The 22927-nt window shown below is 40.0% G+C and overlaps 2 protein-coding genes across 2 annotated transcripts in view; one reads left to right on the plus strand and one right to left on the minus strand.

Annotated features, from left to right (window-relative positions):
• Positions 1-22927, minus strand: part of LOC123242074 (guanine nucleotide exchange factor DBS-like) — a 192825-nt gene that overhangs the window by 122459 nt on the left and 47439 nt on the right. The window lies entirely within an intron of this gene.
• Positions 14238-15596, plus strand: B3GNT5 (UDP-GlcNAc:betaGal beta-1,3-N-acetylglucosaminyltransferase 5). The gene has a single exon (XM_044670958.1). The coding sequence runs from the start codon at positions 14238-14240 to the stop codon at positions 15375-15377; it is 1140 nt and encodes a 379-aa protein (XP_044526893.1). The 3' UTR covers positions 15378-15596.

Genomic DNA, 22927 nt, shown 5'->3' on the forward strand with positions numbered 1-22927 from the left:
TATTTAGTCTTTAACCACCCAAAGGAATTTAGGATTTCCTTATACTAGGCTGTAGCATCCACTGTCAACTACAGAAAAGCAGCCTAGAAAAAGGTCCTACTCTTTTGCATCGTTTTAGTGTTAAATTGAGAATAAAACCTTGATCAAATGACAAAATCTTAATGTATGGGTATGTGTAAAATACAGGTCGGTATAATTGATGTTAATGAGGCTGAATGGTTAAAGTGAATGGAATGTTAGGGATGAGCTGGTTTTTTTTTTTTAACCCTTACTTTCTGACAGTATCAATTCTAAGACAGAAAAGCAGCAGGGGCTAAGCAATTGGGGTTAAGTGACTTGCCCAGGGTCACACAGCTAGGAAGTATCTGAGGTGAGATTTGAACCCAAGACCCACCCACCCCCCACTCCTACTCCAGGCCTGGCACTCTAGCCACTGTGCTACCTAGCTGTTCTCCCCTTATGACTTATTAGGGGGGAGATTTGGGGCAGGAAGGGGAAGGGACTGGCTTTCCTAGAAGAGCTTAAGAAGGTCATGCCAAGGTAGAATGACATGGGGCAGGGGCAGAGTCTGGGTCCAGAAGATGAGCAGCCTCACCAAATTCTCAGACACTCAAAACTAGGTTGGCTATAAGGTGATACATTTTTCATTTAGATCAACAAGGCCCTACCTAACTGCCACTGAAGGACTATTGATCAAGATGAAATCACCAGTCCTTGAATATTACAGTAAGGCCAGGGAATGAAGATTTTAGGACTCATTATCTCTTCCTCCTTTTGGTATCCTTCATTTGGGGTATGGTACAACAAATATAATCACTTTTCTGTGGCTAGAGGGAAACCTTTTTTTCACTTTCCTGTTACATTTGGAAACAAAGGTGCTTCTACTGGGTGAAGGGAAAGGAAGTGGATTCATTAAGAATATGTATCCTAAAGCCAAGTCAAACTATCCAAGATAGACTTGTCCCTAAAAGTCCAACACCATTTGTGAAGTGCCCTGTAGAACCATGCCAAGATTCCATGGAACATGCTGAGGCCATCAACGGCCATTCCAGAGGTTGGTTCTTTTTCTCTGCTTTCCCCCAACTTACCAAATAGCTACTCCCCATGTCCTCACTCCTTAAAACATACTGTATTATGGGGCAGCTACCTACGTAGCACAGTGGATAGAGTGCCAGTCTGGAGGACCTAGGTTCAATTTGGTCTCAGATACTTTCTAGCTGTGTGATACTGAGCAAGTCACTTAATTCCCAATGACTTAACCCTTACCGTTCTTAGAGTTTATACTAAGACAGAAGGTAAGAGTTTAAAAAACAAAACAAAAAACCCAAAACACACTGTTTAATCTCCATTCTCCTTCTGCTTTCTGCTCTTCTCCCTTTTCTTCTCCATTTCTTGCTGTATCTTTGGCCATAGAGGAAAAGAGCCACCCCTCCTTTTGGGAAATGCCTTAACTGGACAGTTGAGAAACTCATGAAAGCTTTTTTTTTTTTTTTCACTCCTGAGGTGTGGGAGTGAAGTTTGAAAAAGGGCAGAGAGAGCAGCAAAAAAGTATGTGATCCCAGTAAGAGACCAGGACTGAAGAAAACCTAGGTGAGCCCAGATAAGCAGTGATCGATAGGCTTAGGACAATGGAAGAGGCTCTCTGCTTCCTTCCCTCATTTATGGAAATCTACTCAAGAGTTTCACCACTGCCCTGAATGGAAGGAAGGTCAGGGGGCAGAGATATGATGAAGAATTCCCATTTTAAACTGTGAACCTTGAGTCAGCAAGCTCTAGCTTATTAGTCCTGATTTCCTTTACAATTTCCCTCTTTAATACTGGTCTTTATTATAGACACTTCGTTTAATTAGGAATGGAAGGAAGGAAAAAATAGAGTGAGGGTGTAAATACCTGGAACATAGAAACAGAAAGAAGCTGTAACAGGCATCATATTTTCCCTAGTGTTCCTAGGCTGTATTAAAAACCTGCCTCTGCTGTAAGGCTAGAATGAATGAAGGGCAGGAACTTTGAATTGAGAGCAATTGGACTGCTGTGGAATGGAGAGCAAATGACATTACTTCATAGTCTGGCTTTTCTGCTATCCATGGATCTTGGTTTCAGTGATATGAGTATTCCTTCTAGCTGTGCAGATTGCTGTCCATCCACAGCTTCTCCTCTGTTTGACTCCTGTCTGTGTCATCTTACAAAGCCTCCAAAGGGCCCCTACCCAATGGGTTGTAGGCCTTACTCTGATCCTTTCTGAGGAGGACACTCAGCTAGTCAGGCTCTCCATCTCTTGGCTCTCTTTCTTGTTAGAACCACTACCCCACTCCTTTCTATTATTAGGTGATTCACAGCAAAGATCCTGGCGTGATTTGACATTTCCATCTCCAGCTCATTTTACAGATGAGGATACAAGGCCAACAGGGTTAAGTGACTTGTCCAGAGTCACACAGTTGGGAAGTATCTGAGGCTAGGTTTCAAGTTGGGAAGATACACACACATACACACACACACACACACTCACACACACACTCACACTCACACACTCTCACTCACTCACACAGTGTTTCCCCCATTCATTATTGAAGACATGCTACAGCCCGTTTGGAAAAGCTAAGTCACCACTCTATAACCAACTGTTCTTCTTCAATGACAGTGGCACCACTCCTGGATGCTAATATCCCAGGCCCTGATGTGCTGTACAAAGAAGTAGGAATGACCAAAAAGAAAACTTGGACCAGATCAAGCACACACAGAGGGAGTCTGTGCTGGAGGTGACACAATGTCAAGGGTGTTAAGAGATCCCTTTTCAAAATTTGAAAGGAGAAAATACCCAACGACCGGGAAAAAACACAGCCGGTATCGGGACCAGCCCATCTGCCTTTCTGATCGTATGTTTTTTTTTTCTTTCTTTATGCCTCTTCCCTTCCTAATTTCTTGTTGGTACTTGGGTGTTGTGGGTTGGGCTGTGAGTCTCTTAATTGCCTTTGGTGTGATCCTTTTTTCTGGTTCTTTGGAGACCATAGTGTCCTGGTTCAATAGAGAGTGCTAGAATAAAATTCATTTATTCTATTGCCCGGTGTCTGTACCCATCTGTTGTCCCTTGTTCTCCCCACCTTCTTCTAGTCTTATGTGTCTTTGAGATCTTTTAAAGTCCCTTTTTGATTGCTGGATAACATTGGTGGCGAATTTCATAGTGTACTGGCCCTGAAGCTCTTCCTTGCCCTTTAAGTCACTTCAAGATTGAATTCTTTTAAGGTCTTGTACTCATCACAACAATGTGTTTTTAAAAAGTGGGGGGTGGGGTGGGACCTTGGTAGCCGCTAGCAGCTTGAAAACATTAAAATTGCTATAGAATTTTCCTAGTCAGTCCTGAGCCCTGCCCTTCATCCTTCTATATCTCAGCCTGACTTCAAAGAGCTATGCCTCCCTTTGGGAGTCCTAACCCAAATCATATAAAGGCTCAGTCCACTTGTTTTTTCCTATGTAGATTTCTAGGCTGATGGCTTGAGGGACCATCGATCTCTGTATAATTCCATACCCAAACAAGCTACTGCCCTCCCCAATCCTGTTGTAAATAAAGGACACTTTTTGTTTTGTTTACCCTATACAAATCACTCTTCCTTCTAGCCAGGAATCCTGACTCCTTCCCCTTAAACCTGCACCCATTCCCAAATTCCAACATATTCCCAGTTTGGGAATGAACCAAGGGCAAATCTGAATGGAAAAGATCTCCCAAATCTATATAGTCTGAATGCTAAAGAGGAATGTACTCACTACTGGAGGGGCAGGAGGGGAGGAGGAAGAAGCAGGAAACATATAAATGAACTAGAGCAAGTAAGAATGGACATTCTATTTCTCATTATGCTTACTGATAGGATTGTTCTGAGTATTGTCTCTTTAGTTCTAGGGTAAAGGATTTAAATACTGTTTGATCAATCAAAAAGCATTTATAAAATATTTATAGTGTTCTGGGCACTAAGAAAAGCAAAACCAGTGCCTGCCTTCAAGGGGCTTATGTTCATTCAAATGGAGGAAAGAACACGTAAGTCCAAGTCAGAGAATCTGGATGGTAGCCTCAACAACTAAGCAGCTGGGGGGTGGGGACCAGAAAAGGTCTCCTGCTTGGCTGGATCTAAATCTGGAAGGAAGCCAAGGATTCTAAGAGGAAGAGGTGAGGAGGAAAACCTTTCCAGGCAAAGGTAGAGGGATGGGGAGTTTGTATAGAATAAACATCAACAACAAAAATATTCTGGTAAACATCACATCCTGGAAAGGTGTGTAGCTTTTGTACATTATTATTTGCCTACTAGGCCCTAAGTTGTGTTAGCCAGCCAACATCATACCTTTTGGTAAAATGAGAGCAGTTGGTTTATATAAGGAAGGGTAACCTAATATGAAGGCTAAAGAAAATGGGCGTAGGCTAAATTAGGTTACCCTTTAATTCAGTAGACATTCTTCTAGAGAATAGAAATCCTTCCTATCTGTCAGAAGATTATTAAATACTGTAAGAGTGGGAAGGAATATTATAGAATCCCCTTCCCAGGAAATTTTTTTTTATTATTTTAGCCGGAATGCTAAACTGCTTTAGATTGTTCAGGAATAAAAGTACATATTACCCTATGCTATACATATAATTTTATTTCAAAAATAAAATATATTAAGCCAAATAGAGGGGAAAAGATAATTGGTAACTCTTAGGTCCTGAATCAGGATGGTGACTAGGGAAAAATGAAGGACGTGTCAGAGATAGGGCAGGTAGAGTCAACATAACATGGCAGCTAATCAGAGATGGTGACGGTGGTGAAGAAGGAAGGTGCTGACTGGAAAGCTCCAGTGCCATCTTTTCAATTTAGAAAAATACTAAGTAGTGGTTTCCTGTAAGGCATGGTACTGGGCACTAGAGGTACACCCCTCCACAACATGCCCCCCCCCAAGCCATTACTTTCTACTGAGGATATGATTAAAGTGATTTGAGGTGGATGTTGGTAGTAAGTGGGGAAAAAGAGTAACAGTACTCTAGGAAAATTTGGGATGAGAGGAAGAATACCTTGGAGATAAACTTCGAGGAGGAGTCATGAAGGATGTCTTAAATTTCATGCTAAGCAGTCTGTGTTATTTGAGGCAACAGGGAGCTGCTGAAAGTTTTGAACGGAATACTGGCATGGTCTGACCTATGTCTTAAATTATTTGGACTTTGTAGGTAAGACAAATGGGGAAACCTGTTAGACTGTTACAACAGGAGAAGTTACACTAGGAAAAGTTGGAAAGAGGAACAGGTTTTAGGAGAAAGTAGATGACTATTTCAGTTTTGGACATTTTTTTTCCCCTGTGGTGCCAGTAGCAGAATTGTAAATGAGATTTTTTTCCTACCTAGAGAAAGGAAGAAAAGGTGTCCTCTGAGTTTAGGGGTAGGGACAGTGGGAAGAGACAGAGACAGTTGTATAAGAGATGTGGGAAGAGAGAAGAACCCCCATGAAATGTCTGGTAGCTTCCTATTTTAATTCATTGTCTTTGTCAACTAAGTGCTATTTTTTTAATACCCTTCCCTTCTATTGTAAGCATCAATTCTAAGAGAGAAGAGTGGCTAGGGAATCAGGGTTAAGTGACTTGCTCAGGATTACATAGCTAGGAAGAATCTGAGACCAAATTTGAAACTACATGCTAATTAAGAGTACAGGTGGGCAGCTAGGTGGCTTAGTGGATAGAGAACACCAATTGCCTAGCCCTTATCACTTTTCTGCTTTGGAAGAGATACTTAGTATTGCTTCTAAGACAGAAAGTAAGGATTTCTAAAAAGAGTATAGATAGCTAGGTCCAGGAGTACCATGACCCATCCCTTCCATTATCACCATGCCTTCCCCCAAACAAAAGTGAACTTGGAGCACCCACTTCTCCCTGATGCTAATGGTCACCATTAGGGTTAGCCCAGGCAAAAGTTCACTTGCCTTGTCCTAGTATGGAACTAGCCATTAGGAAATCCAGATGGAAATCTTTGTTCAGTGGGCAGCTAGAGATGATATCAGGGAAGGATAAATAGGTTTGAGAGTCATTTACATAGAAAGGATAATTGAAGCTATGGGGATGGGATCTGATTATATTAAATGGAAAAAAAAGCACAAAATAAAATAAATCCTAGGTCTGCTCGCTCACTGTGTCAATAACATAAAATGGAAAAAGCTTTGAAAAGATTTAGAAAAAGCAACCCACAAACTAAGATCTTGAAAAATGCTTGATATGTTCTCTTGCCTAAATATTCCAATAAATATTCTCTACTGCACCTGAAAAGACTCAGTCTTTCCTAGCCCACTTCTCCTGTTGCAGTTCTATCATGTCTAACAAAATTATGATCTGTCTCTTCGGTAGTTAATTCATTATCCACCAGTAATTTCATTGCTTAAGAAGAGGCACATTCTCAAGGGCAGCTAGGTGACACAGTGGATGAGCACCAGGTCTGGAATCTAAAGGTCCTTAGTACAAATCTGGCTTTAGATATTTACTAGAGATTTACTTGTTGTGGGTAAGTCACTGAACCCCAAATTGCCCTTTTTGCCTGTCCTTGCTCTTCTGTCTTATAGTAGTTACTAAGACAAGAAAGTAAGGGTTTAGAGGGGGGACAAAATAAGAGGTACATTCTACAGCAGAGGAAACTGAGGTCCAATGAAGCAACTTGCCCAAAGACATATGTTAGTAAGTATAGAATTGGGATTTAAACCCAAGTCCACTGACACAAAAACCACCCAATACTGCCTCTCTCCAAGTCACAACCCAGCTCTTGCCTTCTTATCTTCATATGACTTTGAACAATTTCCTTTGCTCAGACCTCTGCTCCTTGTGTCTTCCTGGTTCTTGTTTGCCTACCTCCTTCTCTGAGCCTTGCTGTTTATGTATACCCATAGTAGGTGAAAAGATTGTAGATTTAGAGCAAAAAGGAATCTTTCAACCCTCTATTATCATCATGTTCAACCCCTTCATTTTACAGATGAAGAAACCCAAAGGAAAAGAATGACTTTCCCAAGGTCATACTGGTATTAAAGCCAAGATTCAAACTCAGATCATCAGAGCAGAGAGGTTCATAACATCTCCTGACTATACATTCAATGTATTTCCACTCTACCATATTGCCTCCCTGTCAGGTTATAATCTTAGCATTATAAACTTCTCAAGGAGAAAGGCAATGTCTTATTCCTTTTTATTCTCAGTGGCTAACCTAGTGCCCTCTATCAATAAATGCTTTTTAATGATAGCAGTTTTGCAAATTCCATTTTGTCATATGGAGGAAATGTAATGATACCCAATATTGATTCTAAGATAAAAGGTAAGGGTTTTGTTTTTTTTTAAGATGATGTTTGAGGTCACATTTGAACTCAGATCTTCCTGACTATTCACTGTACCACCTGGCTGCCCTTTTCACATGCATGGCTATTTTAAATAGATTCACACCCACACACTGCCATGTACCACTTGGGAAATGGCTGCTCTCCCAGTGAAAGTACTTGAAGAAAATGAGAAATGTACTAATTCAATGAATATTTATGTTATTTGGATTTATCAAACATCTGTTGAACTTCTACTCTATGTGGGTGCTTATGAGGAGGAAAAACAAGATTCATTTCAACTCCAGGGTAGATATTAGCCACCATACACCATGTGCTTTTCAGAGATCTTGGCAGGGAGGGGTGCTTTGTAGTTATCGACTCAACAGTGATAAATATGGAATGAGTGTCAAGCTTGCCTCAGGAGAACTGTCTGCATGTGGGTCTGAGCTGTGCCTAGCCATAGACACAATATCCAGTAGGAGACCAGTTAGGGCATGGCTGATGTTGGGCCCTATGGTACAAACTCTAAAACTCTGCATGATGACTGTCTGTAAATAACAGTTTACTGGAAAGAAGAGGGGATCTGCCAGGCATAGCTTTGGCCAACTCCTTCCCTTCATGGTTTCTGCCTGTGTTTGCATCTTCTACCACTCCTTTTCTGAGTTCTCCATCCTAAACCTGCTCTCTATATAACACCTTAGAGTTTACAAAACGCATTCAGAGAATCTGTTCTGTTCTGCTGACAGCCCTGAGAGATAGGAGGGACTGGTCCCATTTTTGGAGCTGAGGAAACATTAGTTCTGAAATGTGATGTGATTTATCCAGAGATCCAGAGCTGATTAACAAAGAATCAGAACTTCAGTCTGGATAACATGTTGCATTTTTTTTAAGAGTCATTAATTGCTTTTAGAAACAAATTGTAATTTAAATGTTTGACCTCAAAATGATCGTTATTCACTGACTATTCAGTAAGATATCAAGAGATTTAGCTGAAGACATCACCATCCTAACCAGTTCCCTATATAACTGGCCCATGGCCCAGTCTCCTATTTTTTGGATTAGAAAGAAGAAAGGAAACTGAGAACTAAAGCTGGATTATTTTCTAAAGAATTATCCTAAACTTTCTCTCTATATATCCCCATAGTCAAATCAGTTGCCAAACCTTTACCATTTCATCAATATGTCATGGTTCCAACCCCTTCTCCACTCACCTGGCTGCCACCTTAGTTCAGACCCTCATCATCCCCCATTAAGAAGCAAGTACATTCATTTTAGTAAAATCCTTTTCTGGTGTAATTTATGAGGACACATTTAATTGGGGGGGGGGGAACCCCTACAAAATGAGAGAAGACTAAGCACATTGGGTAGTTCAGACTAGGGAATATCTTCTAAAATCTAGGATAGGGCCAGTCCTGAGCACAGTCCACTACTCCATCTAGTAGGCCAGGATTCCTCTTTGGCTGCCAAGGTTTAGTCTTTTGCCCAGTTCAATTCAGCAGTCACTGGGTAATTAAGCCTTTAAGATGCACTAGAACACTATGGTTCTCTGCCCCTAGACTTTAGACTGGCTAAAAGAAAACAGTAGAGGCCGGCTGGGAGGAAGATGCTGAAAGTGACCACGATGCCCTTATTTTCATAAGAATTGAGATGGCTCCAAAGGAGCAAAGTATAAGGTGAAATTTCTAAACCACAGAGTGAGAATTAATACCATGTTGCAAACTGCTTTCTTTGCAATGCAATATGGGAATTTTTAAGTGCATTCATTAGTGGGCTAATTGCCTTGTTAGTATTTGAAGTTAACTAAAATCTGATTCACTATTGAGCAAATATGCTACACATTTTTAAAATGTGCATATTCTTTCCTCTAGGAACTTGATACTAAACCTAGAACTTTGCCTTTTCTTTGTATCCCCAGCTCTTCTGCACTGGGCCTAGCACCTAGTCCCTGAAATGGTTGCAGGTTGATAAAAAAGAATTTCCATGTAAAAGGAGGGGAAAAGACTTCTTTTTTATGGGAAATAGTTTGAGAACCTTGGATTTGAATGACTTGGGATAAAGGAGGTGACTTTACTGGAAGGGAGAGAAAGGAACCTAGAATTTAAAGCTAGCTGGGTCTTTGTAACATAGTCCAGGAGGTGGCTCAGTGGATTGAGAGCCTGGCCTAGAAACGGGAGGTCCTGGGGAGGTCCTGGGTTCAAATCCAGCCTTAGATACTTCCTAACTGTGTGTCCCTGGGCAAGTTACTTAACCCTCATTGACTAACCTTTCCCACTCTTCTACCTTGGGACCAATACAATAGAGGTAAGAGTTAAGGGGAAAAAAATATAGGCTTTCCCCACCCCCCAAAAAACAATTTATGATATCATTTACCATATTTCCCTACCTCCTCCCTCTTTCCTGAATAATTTGTTGATTCATTTGGATAGCTCCTCTTCTTTTTTGTTATTTTTCAATCATTTTTCAGTCATTCGTGCCTTGTCTGGAGTTTTCTTAGCAAAGTTAATGGAGTAGTTTGTCATTTTCTTCTACAGTTTATTTTACTGATGAGGAAACCGAGGCAAGCAGGATTAAGTGACTTGCCCAAGGTCATACAGTTAATAAATGTCTAAGGCTGGATTTGAACTCAGCTCTTCCTGACTCCAGGCCCAACACTGCACCTCTTTTCTATCCCCAATTGTCCTGTAGTTATTGTCTTTTCCCTCCTCTCAAATTTGTGTCCCTTTGTTTATTTTTTAAAGGGCTTTGAATCCTAACTTTTTGTTCTCTTTTAATTACAGTATAAAATAAGATGATGCTACCCTTTCCCCCCACTTTTTTGCCCAGGCGAAATAGTCCAGGAGATGTCTGAGGTTGTAGTCCCCCTGAATTCATGCAATTATATTTTGGCCCAAACTGGGAATCAAATTCCTAACATATGAGTTTTCAGTTTGTTGATGAGTCACTGGACCATGTTCTGTTTACACAAAAAGAAATCTGAAACAGCAGTTTATTGTGGACAGTTAGTTGCTGAGCACTGTATTCTGGGTGGTGATGCTTTGTGTTCTAAATACCCAGCATTTTCTGTCGACCTTCTCTCTATACCCTCTTTCTCCAGAACTTTTGGATGTGAAAGTCTTATTTTAAAAATACTCATAAACTCTGGTCTGAAGACTGGCTTGGGTTCTCTCAGAAAAGTCAGAAGCTTTGTTTGCCAGGATTTTTTCAGTTTCGTTACTGAATAAATGAATGGTTACTAATCATCTACTCTGCCTAAAAAGCACTTAGGGGTACAAAGAGAAAAAAGCCACCCCTGCTCTTCTCTGGGAGCTCCTGTTCAAAAAGAGGGAGATAACCCACAAAAGAGTACCTACATGCCAGATGCCAAAGGCCCAGTGGTCTGTTTGTCTGTCTGTAAGGCTGCAAAGGCCACAAGGAATAGTTGTATTCATCATTAATGACATTTTCATTGATAAAACCATATGACAATTCTAAGGACTCTGGTGTTGGAACCTTCTTTCCTGAGATTTCAGGAGCTGTATCTCCTAAGGAGAAGGTAGGATCCTGGCTAGGGCACAGTTCCTCTTTGTGGCAGAGACAGACTCTAAAACTCAATAAATCCTCCTGGTGACTTTCCTGCTTGAGCTAAACTTTTGTAGCTCAAGAGACTCGAATGCCCACATTGTTGGCCCAAAGGATGAGCTAAACCTTTCGAAAGGTTTTCCTCTCATTGGATTGACTTTGTTAAAAGTGATCTGGTACCAACTGAACCCACAAATAATATTTAAGTTAACTCCCCTGGTTTTCCCCATAATACAACAATGGTTAATCCAAGGTGGTGGGGCCTCCTGGGGAGTGGGAGTTTTCAGCCCAAAGCTTCCCAAAGTTCTAAGAACTCCCTTTTTGTGAGTGTTGAGAGTGATGTTGAAAATACACAGAACTGCCTTAGGCAAATGGCTTCTCTCAGCAAGTCAGCCTGAGTACTCCAGGATAGCCAAAGAACTGTTAAACATCTTCCCCAAAACACTTTGAGTCAATTTTCCTAGGAGGGGCCACTTGTTAAGTCAAATTTACTGAATGGAATTGGATTAGTCCTCTCTTTATAAATGGTCAGCTAACTTTTCCACTGGTTCCTTTCAAAGAATTTCTTTCAGTACTGAACACCAGCAGTCGTAGTAAGAGTAGAGACAACCTATGTTTTCAGTTAGGGATCTCACCTGGTGAATATGCTAGTTAGAATATAAGAAGTCTCCATCCTTTGGACTTGAACCCTCCTGTTCTTTAGGTATGAAGTTGAGGATCATGTAAGAGCTACATGAGAGGCCCCAGGTAAAGCAAAAATTGGAGAAAGCAAAAGAAGTCAGAAATATCACTTGAAAACTGCTCCCCCTGACCTCCTCCAGGGTGCCAGTCCCAGAATGCCTGGCAGATTTAAAGAGCAAGGAGTGCTGGTAGTATATGTGTTCTCCACCTAGAAAGACCCAGTTTACAGCATATCTATGATGTCACATAGACCAGATCTGTGGGCAGAGTCCAGGAGGGAGTAGATATTTATTTATCTGTTGTTTTCCACTGACTTTTTCTGCATTCTTGGCCTTATCTACAGCTGCTACTAACCAAAGTGAGCCTAACAATTAATTCAGCTAACCTAAAAAACCCAAAAGGGGCTAGAACTACTCCCTATGTGCCAACCTCCCTCTCATGAGGTTCTGTCATCCTAAAGGGGCTGGACCAGAATTGAACATGCCCTAGCAGGTGAAAACTGGCAGGCAATAAACCAGAACAGGTATGGGGCAGAGTCAAGGATGTAAAGAAAGAACCCTAGGGTTTGGGGCCACTTGTCACCTGGGCGAGCTTGATTTTCTCCAGCCCTCATTTCCACACGGAGACCCTAGAGATCTGGGTAAGGACAACTTCCTCTTAGACAGATAAGCCCTAGGGGATGACGAGCTGTGTCTAATATTGCTGTTAGCGGCCAGGTGGGCACTGGCCCCGGGACTTCCAGCCTAAGGGCTCTTCAGAAGCCTCCCTGGCCAGCCCAGAGCTCTTGGCAGTGGTTGGAAGGAATCTCGGTTCTCCTTCCCAAAGCACCCGCCAGGAGAAGTTCAATAGATTTTTGATGAATGAAGGTATGTGGAGCCTGTGGCGACCCTGCCGGTTGGGGAGGAGCCCTAGTGTCTGGGGTGGGAGGGGTTGGCTGCTTTAGAAATGGGGCTCCCTTAGCTGCCCATCCACCTCGGATGTGTGGGAAGGAAAGTGCTTTGGAAATGTGGGGACAGTCAGGCAGAATCTAGCAGGCTCTCTTTTTTCCTTTCCCTTTGATCCAGGAGCCCCGTCCCCACTTCTCACATGCTTCCAGAGAAGAGCTGTGTGGGATGGGGTCTTGTAAGCCCTGGAGAAGGGGATGAGGGAGGAAAATTCTAGGTGGGATTCTGAGGGGAAGAAGGAAGGGAGTGGCCCCCAACACCCACCCCCAAGGAAACAAGCATTTATTAAGGGTCTGCTATGTGAGGGGCAGCTAGGTAGCCCAGTGGATAGAGCGCCGGGTCTGGAGGCGGGAATTCCTGGGTTCAAATGTGGTGTCAGACTGGTCTTAGCTGTGTGACTTCGAAGAACTCACTTAAACCCCATTGTCTATCCCTCACCGCTCTATTCTCTTAGAATCTAGTCTAAGGCAATAGAGAAGGGGTGGGGGTGGGGCTACTATGTGCCAAGAAGTGCCTTTAATCTTCTCTGGAATCCTCATTTTTCCGTTGAGTGGCAGAGAGAAGAGAGGAAGAGGGAGATGGAGGATTGGGTGTGGTGGGGAGGAGGGGCGTGAGAGTGATGGATGGCTCCTCTGCCCCAATGAGAGTCCACGGCCCCGCCCCTCGTCCGTTGGGCTCCACGTTCTATGGACTGCTCCCAGTCAGCTGACCCGCGGAGAACCTGCTCCCTCCCTTCGGCCCAACTCCACGTGCTCCTTCTTTGCTCTCCTTATTAAGCTTCCCCCACAAGGCTGCTCAGAGCTAGGCAGATAAACATCCTCCTGCCGCAAATGGGGACTCTGAATCCCCGAGAGGTTAAGCGGCCGCCCTAGCTCACACAGCTAGTTAGAAGCCCCATCAAGATGCGAATCCAGGTCCTAGGGCTCCAAACCCTTCTCTCTGAGCCCAGTCCCCATGAGCCCGAGGTCCCTGTCAGAACTAGGTGAGGTTGAGAGAGGAAGCCTAGCCTGGCGCTTTAACGGACAGATGTGGAAACTGAGCCCCAGGAAGGGCATCCGTGGCTTGGCCAAGGTCACCAGGCATCCCAGGCAGGACTTGAACCCAGGGCCTTGGCCCCAGCCTTGTCTGCACAAACTACCATTGCTCTGTTTGCCAACGAATTAAACTGACTGACTTTATTTTGTGTTTCCATTTTTAATGAACCTAGTGCTGAGCCAAAGCACAGGGGGCCCATGAGAAGTTCTCAGGAAGAGAACATTTGTCACCTGTCTGCCCTATTCCTCTTTTTAAAAGGGAAAAAAAGAAATCAGGTGTGATATTTGTTTCCTTTTCAAAGGCCTGTAATCCATTCACATGCTTCAACTTTTCTTTACTGCTCTGATAGGTCTCCTTTAAAATCCATGAGAAGATCTCAACAGAATCGAAATTGCTGCATGAAAGTTATGAGGAGGACCAAATGAAGGATGCAAGTGTGGCTAAATTCCGGAGGCAGTGTCAGGGCCCTCCCCCTCCTCCACCCTCTGAGTCTTCCATTCTTCTGCAATCCCAGTGGGCAGCAAAATGCAATTTCAGAGGAGAGCCCTTGTGAAAGAAGAAGCACCAGCCTGGTTTCTAAGGATAACTAGCCAGGCAATGCATTAAACTACAATGGACATCTGTTCTGAAGAAGAAAATTCTGTATTATCCAAAGGACTGGACAAGTATGTTTTAAAAACAGATCCTTTAGTCAAATAAGGACTGGACAAACATCAGAATGTTTGTGAGCAGTCGAAGAGTAAAAAAATGGCAGTTTGTACATTTGTTTGCCACTTGCTTTTTACTAAGCCTCATGGTTTTTTGGGATCCCCTCGATAATCATATTATGAGCCATGTGAAGTCCTACTCATACAGATACCTCATAAATAGCTACAGCTTTGTGAACGATAGCCTGTCCCTCCGGCACAACTTGGAAGGGGCTGCTAGCTTCCAATACTTGATTAATCATGAGGAGAAATGTAGAGCACAAGATGTCCTTCTTTTGCTCTTTGTAAAGACCTCTCCTGAAAACCGCTATCGCCGAGATGCCATTAGAAAAACATGGGGTAACGATAGATACGTTCGTTCTCAGCTGAATGCCAACATTAAGACTCTCTTTGCTTTAGGAAGTCCTAATAACCCTCAGAAATCTGAGAGAGAGAGGCTGCAACATGAGCTTTTTTTAGAAGATCAAGAGTATAATGATTTAATTCAGCAAAACTTCACTGATACTTTCTACAATCTTACTCTAAAATTGCTTTTGCAGTTCAGATGGGTCAACATGTACTGTGCACATGCCAAATTTGTTATGTCAGCAGATGATGACATATTTATTCACATGCCAAATCTTATTGAATACCTTCGAAGTTTAGAACAAATTGGTGTTCAAGATTTTTGGGTAGGACGAGTTCATAGAGGGTCCCCTCCCGTAAGGGATAAGAACAACAAATATTACGTCCCGTATGAAATGTATCATTGGCCTTCGTACCCAGACTACACAGCTGGAGCTGCCTATGTGATCTCTAGTGATGTAGCGGCCAAGGTATATGAAGCATCACAAACACTTAATTCGAGTCTTTACATAGATGATGTGTTTATGGGTCTGTGTGCCAACAAAATGAAAATTGTACCCCAGCATCATGTATTTTTTTCTGGAGAAGGAAAAGCTCCCTATCATCCCTGTATTTTTGAAAAAATGATAACATCTCATGGACATTTGCAAGACCTTCAGTACCTTTGGAAGGCAGCAACAGATTATAAAGTCAAGAAAATTTCTAGAAGCTTTTTGGGCCAGATATACTGTAGAATGGTTAAAATATTTCTTCTTTGTAAACCGAAATATGTGGACACCTATCCTTGTAAAGCGGCATTCTACTAATAGTACTTGAATATTGTCTCAAATGTCACTGAGCCAAACCTAAAAGAAAACCTTTCAACGTTTATCCAAATCCACAGTGAATATGGTAAGCAAAGAAATGTTTTGAAAGCTAAGCCAAGCAGAATGTTTCTTTGATTAAAAAAAAAAAAATCCAACTCTACAACTTCTTTTTTTTTTAATAGCCTAAATTTTTAAAATTCAACTCAAGGAATTTGAGACTTGTGAAATGAAATCCTCACTTAATGCCCCATGTATATTTTAAAGTACAGAGAGTTCTTAGTTTACTTTTTTTTAAGTCTTGGTATTAACTTTAACTTCGAATAGTCCCTGTAATAGTGAAACACATCTTAAAATAAGAGTATTTTAAGGGTGGGAAGGTAAATGAACCTGGCAAATATAGATCACAGGGGAGTTGTCAATGAAGATCTAATAGATCTGGTCATTTAAAAAAAGATTTAGAAGGAAAAAAAGGTAAGCATTATTTAAATAGATATGGGCAAAATAATTTTTGTTTGACATCAATGTAGTAATAATTTCTAAATAGTGTTAGGCTAGTTTATATAATCTACTGACTTTTCCCCCTAAAGCTATATGAGAAAGGAGCATGTTTTTTGTAATATCCTAATCTGTGCTTTTCAAAATTTAAGTACGTTTGAATTGGAATAGGAAGAAACACACTGCAAAAAAAAAGGCCTGCTTGCCCAACTAAACCCTTCCTTTTCTAGGGTAAAATTACAGTATATTCTTATTTCAGTAAGCTTTCATTTTAGTGACATATTTTGAATTGATAACTTAAAAGTTCTTTTATCAAAACAGGTATGACTTAGTAAATAGATAATCTTTAAAAAGAAATGCTTTGGGTTATGTTCAGATGGATTTTTAAAATATTAAATTAAACAGTAGAAAACTAGTGGAAAAAAATTCAAAAGGAAAGGGTAGCTACATGTAAAGGAAGTCTCTTATTTTCCCTTTGTAAATCATGTTTAAAAGATTTCGAATTTATACATTAATCTTAAAAAGGAAAAAATTACGGAGGTAGAAATTTGTCGATGCAAAATTATTCTAATCCATAAATTCTGTATTGGCAACCTACTCTATTTCAAATTGGATGCAAATTTAAATTCAATTGAATTTCACAAAAGTTTAGCATTAAATCTTCCTCCTTACATCAAAACTATTGTCAATAGTGGACTTCACTTTTTCAGTATTTCAAGCTTGAGGTGCAAAATGGAGTGATGGCTCTTATTTTGATAGAAAGTTTCCAAAAGTAGGTTCCACAAAAAATGTAAGACTATAACTAAAGGAGTAAAGGTATGAAAATTACATCCTAATTCAATAAGAGTTGCCTAATGATGCACCCTCCCCTGGTTTTTAAAAAGCAGGGATAAAAATAAACGTGAATGAATTTCCTGCTTCATCTGCTGCAAAGGGAATATTCACAGGTCAAAATGGTTTTCTCCGAAATGAGAACTACAGTGTGGACTCACTCTGAATTGGCCTTAACAGACATGGCTGCAGAAAGGCCTATTCTCAATTGTTAAACTATTTCACCAATGGAATGTAGCCTGAAATAAGCAAAAATAAACTCCCTTTCTGTATACCTGGCTCATTATGTACTTAATTTAGTTTTTACAGACAGATAAGTCTGTTTTTCTAGACCCTGAAGTAAGGCTTGTTTACATTGCGCAAGACAGTAATTACTTTACTTAAGCCAACATTGAACTAAAAATGACAGTTAAAAGAATATAACAATTATAGATAGGTTCCTGATAGCTCTAAAATACAGTAGGACTTTTAGTATTATTAGATTTATGTTTTCCTTGCCATTTTAAATACTGCAAATGATACCTAACTATTTTAATAAAGATGGGTTGATACTTTGTGATCACTTCCCCCTAGTTGGTGATTGATGATATCCCTTTAACTTTTAGATATATGCTAGATTCATCTGTAACTTGTAGTTATTTAAATTTGCTATTGGATAAAAATACTAATATTCCCCTGACCATTGAAATGCTCTGGTGTTTACAGCAGGTCTGTTTGTTTGAACAATTATTTATTTGCTCTAAAAGGACTCTCTTGTGCTTTACTGTTCATGGTTTTTTTCATTATTATTCTTGCTTCAAAATAGAAGTGAAACTTGTTTGAGTTTAAAGAAATATGACAGCACTCATTCTTAAGAATGGAGTTGCTAGAAACTTTCTTAGTCATTAGTATTTACAAATAAAAGGATTCCAACCTTTTAAAAAGGAAGGAAATAAAACCTGCTGGTGCTCCAATGCAGGGCTGTTATGGTGTGAATTTTATCATTATTTAAATTTTAAAAATCAGCCTGGATGGTCACTTGTGTAGAAGTTTTGAGATGATTGCACACAGTGTTATTGCCATGAATTGTTTTTACCTCTGGCTGTCTTTGCAACTTTTTCCTTATTGCTGATTTTATACAAAAATGTTCAATATTTATATTCTTCAAACTTTGTTCTGATATTGCAACAGAGAACTGCAGTGTGTGGTGTTTTATTTGTTTGTTTTGTTTTGATTTTGGTAAATCTTTCTAGCATTTCCAATAAATAATTTTAAAATTGGCACCAGCTTGTAAAGAGTTCTAAAACTGAGGTCTGAACATGAGTTATTTATGTCGTCAACTTTGTTTAGTCCCAGAAAGCTTGAATTATACAATATCTACTATGTTTCTACCCAAACAGTTGTGACATAGAATAGAGAATCTTAGGTTTTTTAGAGCCTGCAGGGAATACTCTCTTATAAGAAAGGTCTAAGAGGTTCATTAACTAGCTACCTACAGCTCCAGGTTTCCTAACTCCCAACCATACCAATGTTGCTTCCCAAATTGAGCTTTATGTTGTGAAGCTATTTTTAAACTAGTGAGTGAAATTATCTGGTGTATTTCTTCAGCATGCTATATCTTAGATGGCCTAATATGCTAGAATAACCATTCAACAGACATTTCAGTTTCTGAGAGGAAATGATCTTATAAACTAGCTTTTCCAAAAAGTCATACTAATATACTACTACTACTACTACTACTACTACTACTACTACTACTACTACTACTACTACTACTACTACTACCACTACATTATATAATATAATAATGATAGCTGTCATTTAAATAGTACTTTTAGTTTGCTAAGTGCTTTAGAAATATCTCATTTAATTCCAATAATTCCATAAGGTAAGGGCTATTGTCCATCTTTTACAGATGAGAAAATTAAAGATGAAAAGTAAAGGGACTTATCCAGGTTCACACAGATAGTAAATGTCTAGGACAAAGTTTGAAGTCATTTGTCTTGACTTCAAATTTAACATCTATCTGCTGGTCTTAAGATATACAAATAAAAATGCTCTCTTGGTATCGCTTCTCAATATCATTTGAAAAAGTACAGTGAATATTTCTATCCTGATACACCAAGGACATAATACTAAAGGAGATATTGCATAGCTAAGAGCTGGGGCTGGAGTGCATAGTATCTTTTCATCATGAGTCCTTTGAATTATTGTAGATCACTATATTGATTAGAGTTACTAAGTCTTTCACAGTTGATTAGTATTATAATATTGCCATTCCTGTGTACCTTGTTCTCCTGGTTCTGCTCACTTCAGTTTTCATCAGTTCATTTAAATCTTCCCAAGGTTTTCTGAAACCATCCCTTTCATCATTTCTTACAGCACAATTATAATTCTTCACAATCAGCTACCATAACTTGTACACCCAGTTCCCCAATTGATAGACATCCCTTCAGTTTCCAATTTTTTGTCACCACAAAAAGAGCTGCGGGAAATATTTTTGTGTATAGGTCTTTTTCCTTTTTTCATCTTTTTGGGATACAGACCTACTTATAATATTGCTGAGCCAAAGGCAATTTTATAGTCTTTTGGGCATAGTTCCAAATTGTCCTCCATATTGTCTGGACAAGTCTTTTGGACATTTTAAATTAGATGTTCTATAGTCAACTCAAACTCCAAATGTCCAAAAGAAAACTCATTCCCCTTCTCTTCTAAAGCTCAGTCCTTTTTTGAACTTCTCTTTAGTCAAGAAAACCGCCAATCATCAGTTTGCAATCTTAAGTTCCTTGACTCCTCATGGTCATTCAGCCCCCATATATAGTCAACTGTCATGTCCTGCCACTACCTCTACCATTTCTTTCTCCCTACTCATGTAACCATCACCTTAGGTCAGGCCCTTGTAATATCTCACCTAGACTACTGAAAGAGCCTTCCTCAAATCACTCCCTTTTCCAATCCATCCTCTTCACAGCTGCCAAAATGAATTTCTTAGAGAAAAGATCTGGCTTTTTCTGATTTCCCTCTACTGACTGATTGTGCTTCTCCCCACCCCCTAATTAATATGAGTATGTTTTGTAAATACTTGTTTTTACCACAGTAAGATAGAAGCTCCTTGAAGGCAGAAAATGTTTCACTGCCCAGTGCCCAGCACATAGACAAATGTTTGTTGATTCACTGATATAGTGTCCCATAAGATCATAGATTTAGAAATGGATTGAGAACTTAAAGACTCTGGTCCTGTCCCTTCATTTTACAAAGAAAGAAACTGAGTTCTGGAGAGAGGGGCAGAGTTAACATTCAAGTTTAATATAGTGTCTACAGTATCCAAGGACCCCTTTTCACTATATCATGATACTGTTTCACAACTCTGTGAGGTAGGTAGAGGAAATATTGCCATTTTGTTGCAAATAAATCATCCCTTAGTAGCCAGCCACTCCGACTACTCTCACTTCCCTCCAGTCAATTTGCTACTCACTTAAAAACCCTTCAATTTATCCTTATTTTCTATCCCAACAAATCCAACGTCCTCTTTCTGACTTTCAGAGTTCCCTGTAATTTGACCGCACCCTCCCTATCAGTCCCTTCCTTATCTGCTACTTCTTTCCAGTTGGAACCCTACCAGCCAGTAAATAGATAATTACTGACTTTTGAAGACCCCACGTTAGGTTGATTCCCTTTCCTAAAATCTCCTTGCAGACTCTCTCCTTCATCTTGCTAAATCCTACCTTCAAGAATCAAATGCCTTCTCCATTAATCTTTTTCCTGAAGACTCCAGCTCTCTTTGGCCTCCCTTTTCTGGGAATTCCTAAACGGTTCAATTTAGAACTTACATATTGATTGTCTTGAATTGTTCACACGTTTTGGTATACTTGTACTCTCTCTCCAACTTCCAGGTAAGCTCTTTTAGTATAGGGGTTGAGTCCTAAGCTTTTATATCTCACATGTAGTTCTGCAGACTCCATACATCACATTGGGTTAGATCGGGCAAGCCAGAGGGGAAGAGAGCATCAAAATACAGAACTTATCATCTAACAGAATTTGCTACTTAATAAGTTTTTAACAATTCCTCTTATGAGAAATGTTGTACCTATCAATGAAGCTCTTAATTTTGTTAACTGGTTCAGAGCTGCCTTAAAACTTTTTCTATTGTTTTAATCTTTAATATTTATGCTGAACTAAGATAATGTACCTTTTTTTTTTAAACCCTTACCTTCCATCTTGGAACCAATACTCTATGGTTCCAAGGCAGAAGAGTAGTAAGGTCTAGGCAATGGAGGTCAAGTGACTTGCCCAGGGTCACACAACTAGGAAGTATCTGAGGTCAGATTTGAACCCAGGACCTCCTGTCTCTAGGCCTGGGTCTCAATCCACTGAGCCACCTAGCTGCCCCCTAATGTACCTTTTTTAAATGACCCAAATTAGAAGTGTAACAAGACTAGCTTCTCTCATCTAATACCTTAATCACTGGCTCAAATCTACCATACTGTTTGCAAAGATCTTTTGTCTTCATTTTTCTTCCTTTCAAAATTTTTATTAGTATATAATTAATATAGTGTTATGATATTTTTTATATCTGTCAGTCAATAAACATTTATTAAGGACTACTATTCACCAAGCACAGGGAAAAGCACTATAGATACAAAGAGAGGCAAAAGACAGTCCTTGCCCTCAAGGAGCTTATACTCTAAAAGATATATGTGCAAATGACTATGTACAGACAAGATCTATACAGAGAAAAGTAAGAGATGTAAGGCCATAGAATTCAGGGGGATTGTGAAGCATTTACTTTGGCAATAGGATTTTAGCCAAGATTTGAAGAAAGTTGGGGAAGCCAGAAGGCAGAGCCTTCCCTACTTCCTTTCCTCACCCCTTCCCAACTGAGGGACTGGAGGAATCCCTCATAACAGCCTTGGTGAAGTATTGGCATGCATGCCACCCCAGCATGGGGAGCTACTTCATTCCCCCTCTTCCTAGCCCCCAGGATATTTTTGCATGCCTGTCCCTCTGTCCAGCTGCCCAAAGCAAACCCTTCTTCCCTCTGCTCTCTCTGGTAATTGGGGTGGGGGGCTCACAGACATCTTGAATTTGCCCTCTGGTCACTCAAACTCAAACCTTCACTGAGGCTGCCTTATAACAAATATTCATAGTCCAGGAAAACAAATTTCTACACTGGCCATATGCAAAAATAGATGTCTTCTAAATCCAACATCTCTGGCAGGAGGTGAGGGGGCATGATTGATCTTCAATCCTCTGGATTTGGTTCATAAGTATATTCATCAGAGTTCTAAAGTCTTTTAAAATTGTTTTTCTCTATAATGCCAATTGTATAAAATGTTCTAGTTCTACTTGCCTTGTGTTCTTCATCAATTTGTAGAGATCTTCCCAGTTTATCCCCAAACTGTTCATTTTGTCCTTTCTTATGGCAAAAGAGTAGTCATATATCACACTTTGTTCAGCCATTATCCAACTGATAGATACCCCCTCGGGCTTCAGTTTTTGGCTACCACAAAAAAAAGCTATAAATATATGTGGGTCCCTTTCCATTGTGTTTTATCTCTTTGGGGTATAGTCATAGTAATGATAGAGTTCATTCAAATAGTATGGCCATTGAGTTGAGTCATTTGGGAAGCATATTTCCAAACTGCTTTCTAGAATGGCTGGTCCAATTCATAGCTTGATCAACAGTGCTCAAGTATGCCTATCTTCCCACATTCCCACCAACATTCTGTTTTGATATCTTTACCAATCTGATAGACAGAAGGTAGAATCTCAGCTGCTTTGTGCTAATGTTGAATTTTTTAATGTGGGTTGTGTATAGCTTGAATTTCTTTTTTTTTTTCCAATTGTCTGCTCCTATCCTGTGATGATACATTTATTGGGAATTGCTTACATCTTTCCAAGAAGTTATATTTCTAAGAAATTAATACTATAATTCTTCCTTCCATAATCTCCCTTACAAAATTTCCATCTTATAAAAACTTGCCCCTCCATCCCTCATCAAAACCACAGGTTCCACTGACTTATTTGATGAAGTGAGTTTTTAGAACAACTCTACAAGAGTACCTAATAATAACAATAATAAGGCCCTTTAAGATTTGCAGAAGATTTTCCTCATTAACAGCCTTTGGACCATTTGTCTTCCACAATACCTGGTTTTTCCCCTCTAAATCATGATTTTTTAACTTGGGGTCTATGAATAGATAGATAGATAGATAGATAGATAGATAGATAGATAGATAGATAGA

The sequence above is a fragment of the Gracilinanus agilis genome, chromosome 3, assembly GCF_016433145.1.
Source record: "Gracilinanus agilis isolate LMUSP501 chromosome 3, AgileGrace, whole genome shotgun sequence".
Lineage (NCBI taxonomy): Eukaryota > Metazoa > Chordata > Mammalia > Didelphimorphia > Didelphidae > Gracilinanus > Gracilinanus agilis.

What these genes read in the sequence shown, in the direction of transcription:
- B3GNT5 (XM_044670958.1), top strand. Translation starts at nt 14,238, where the DNA reads ATGTTTGTGAGCAGTCGAAGAGTAAAAAAATGGCAGTTTGTACATTTG.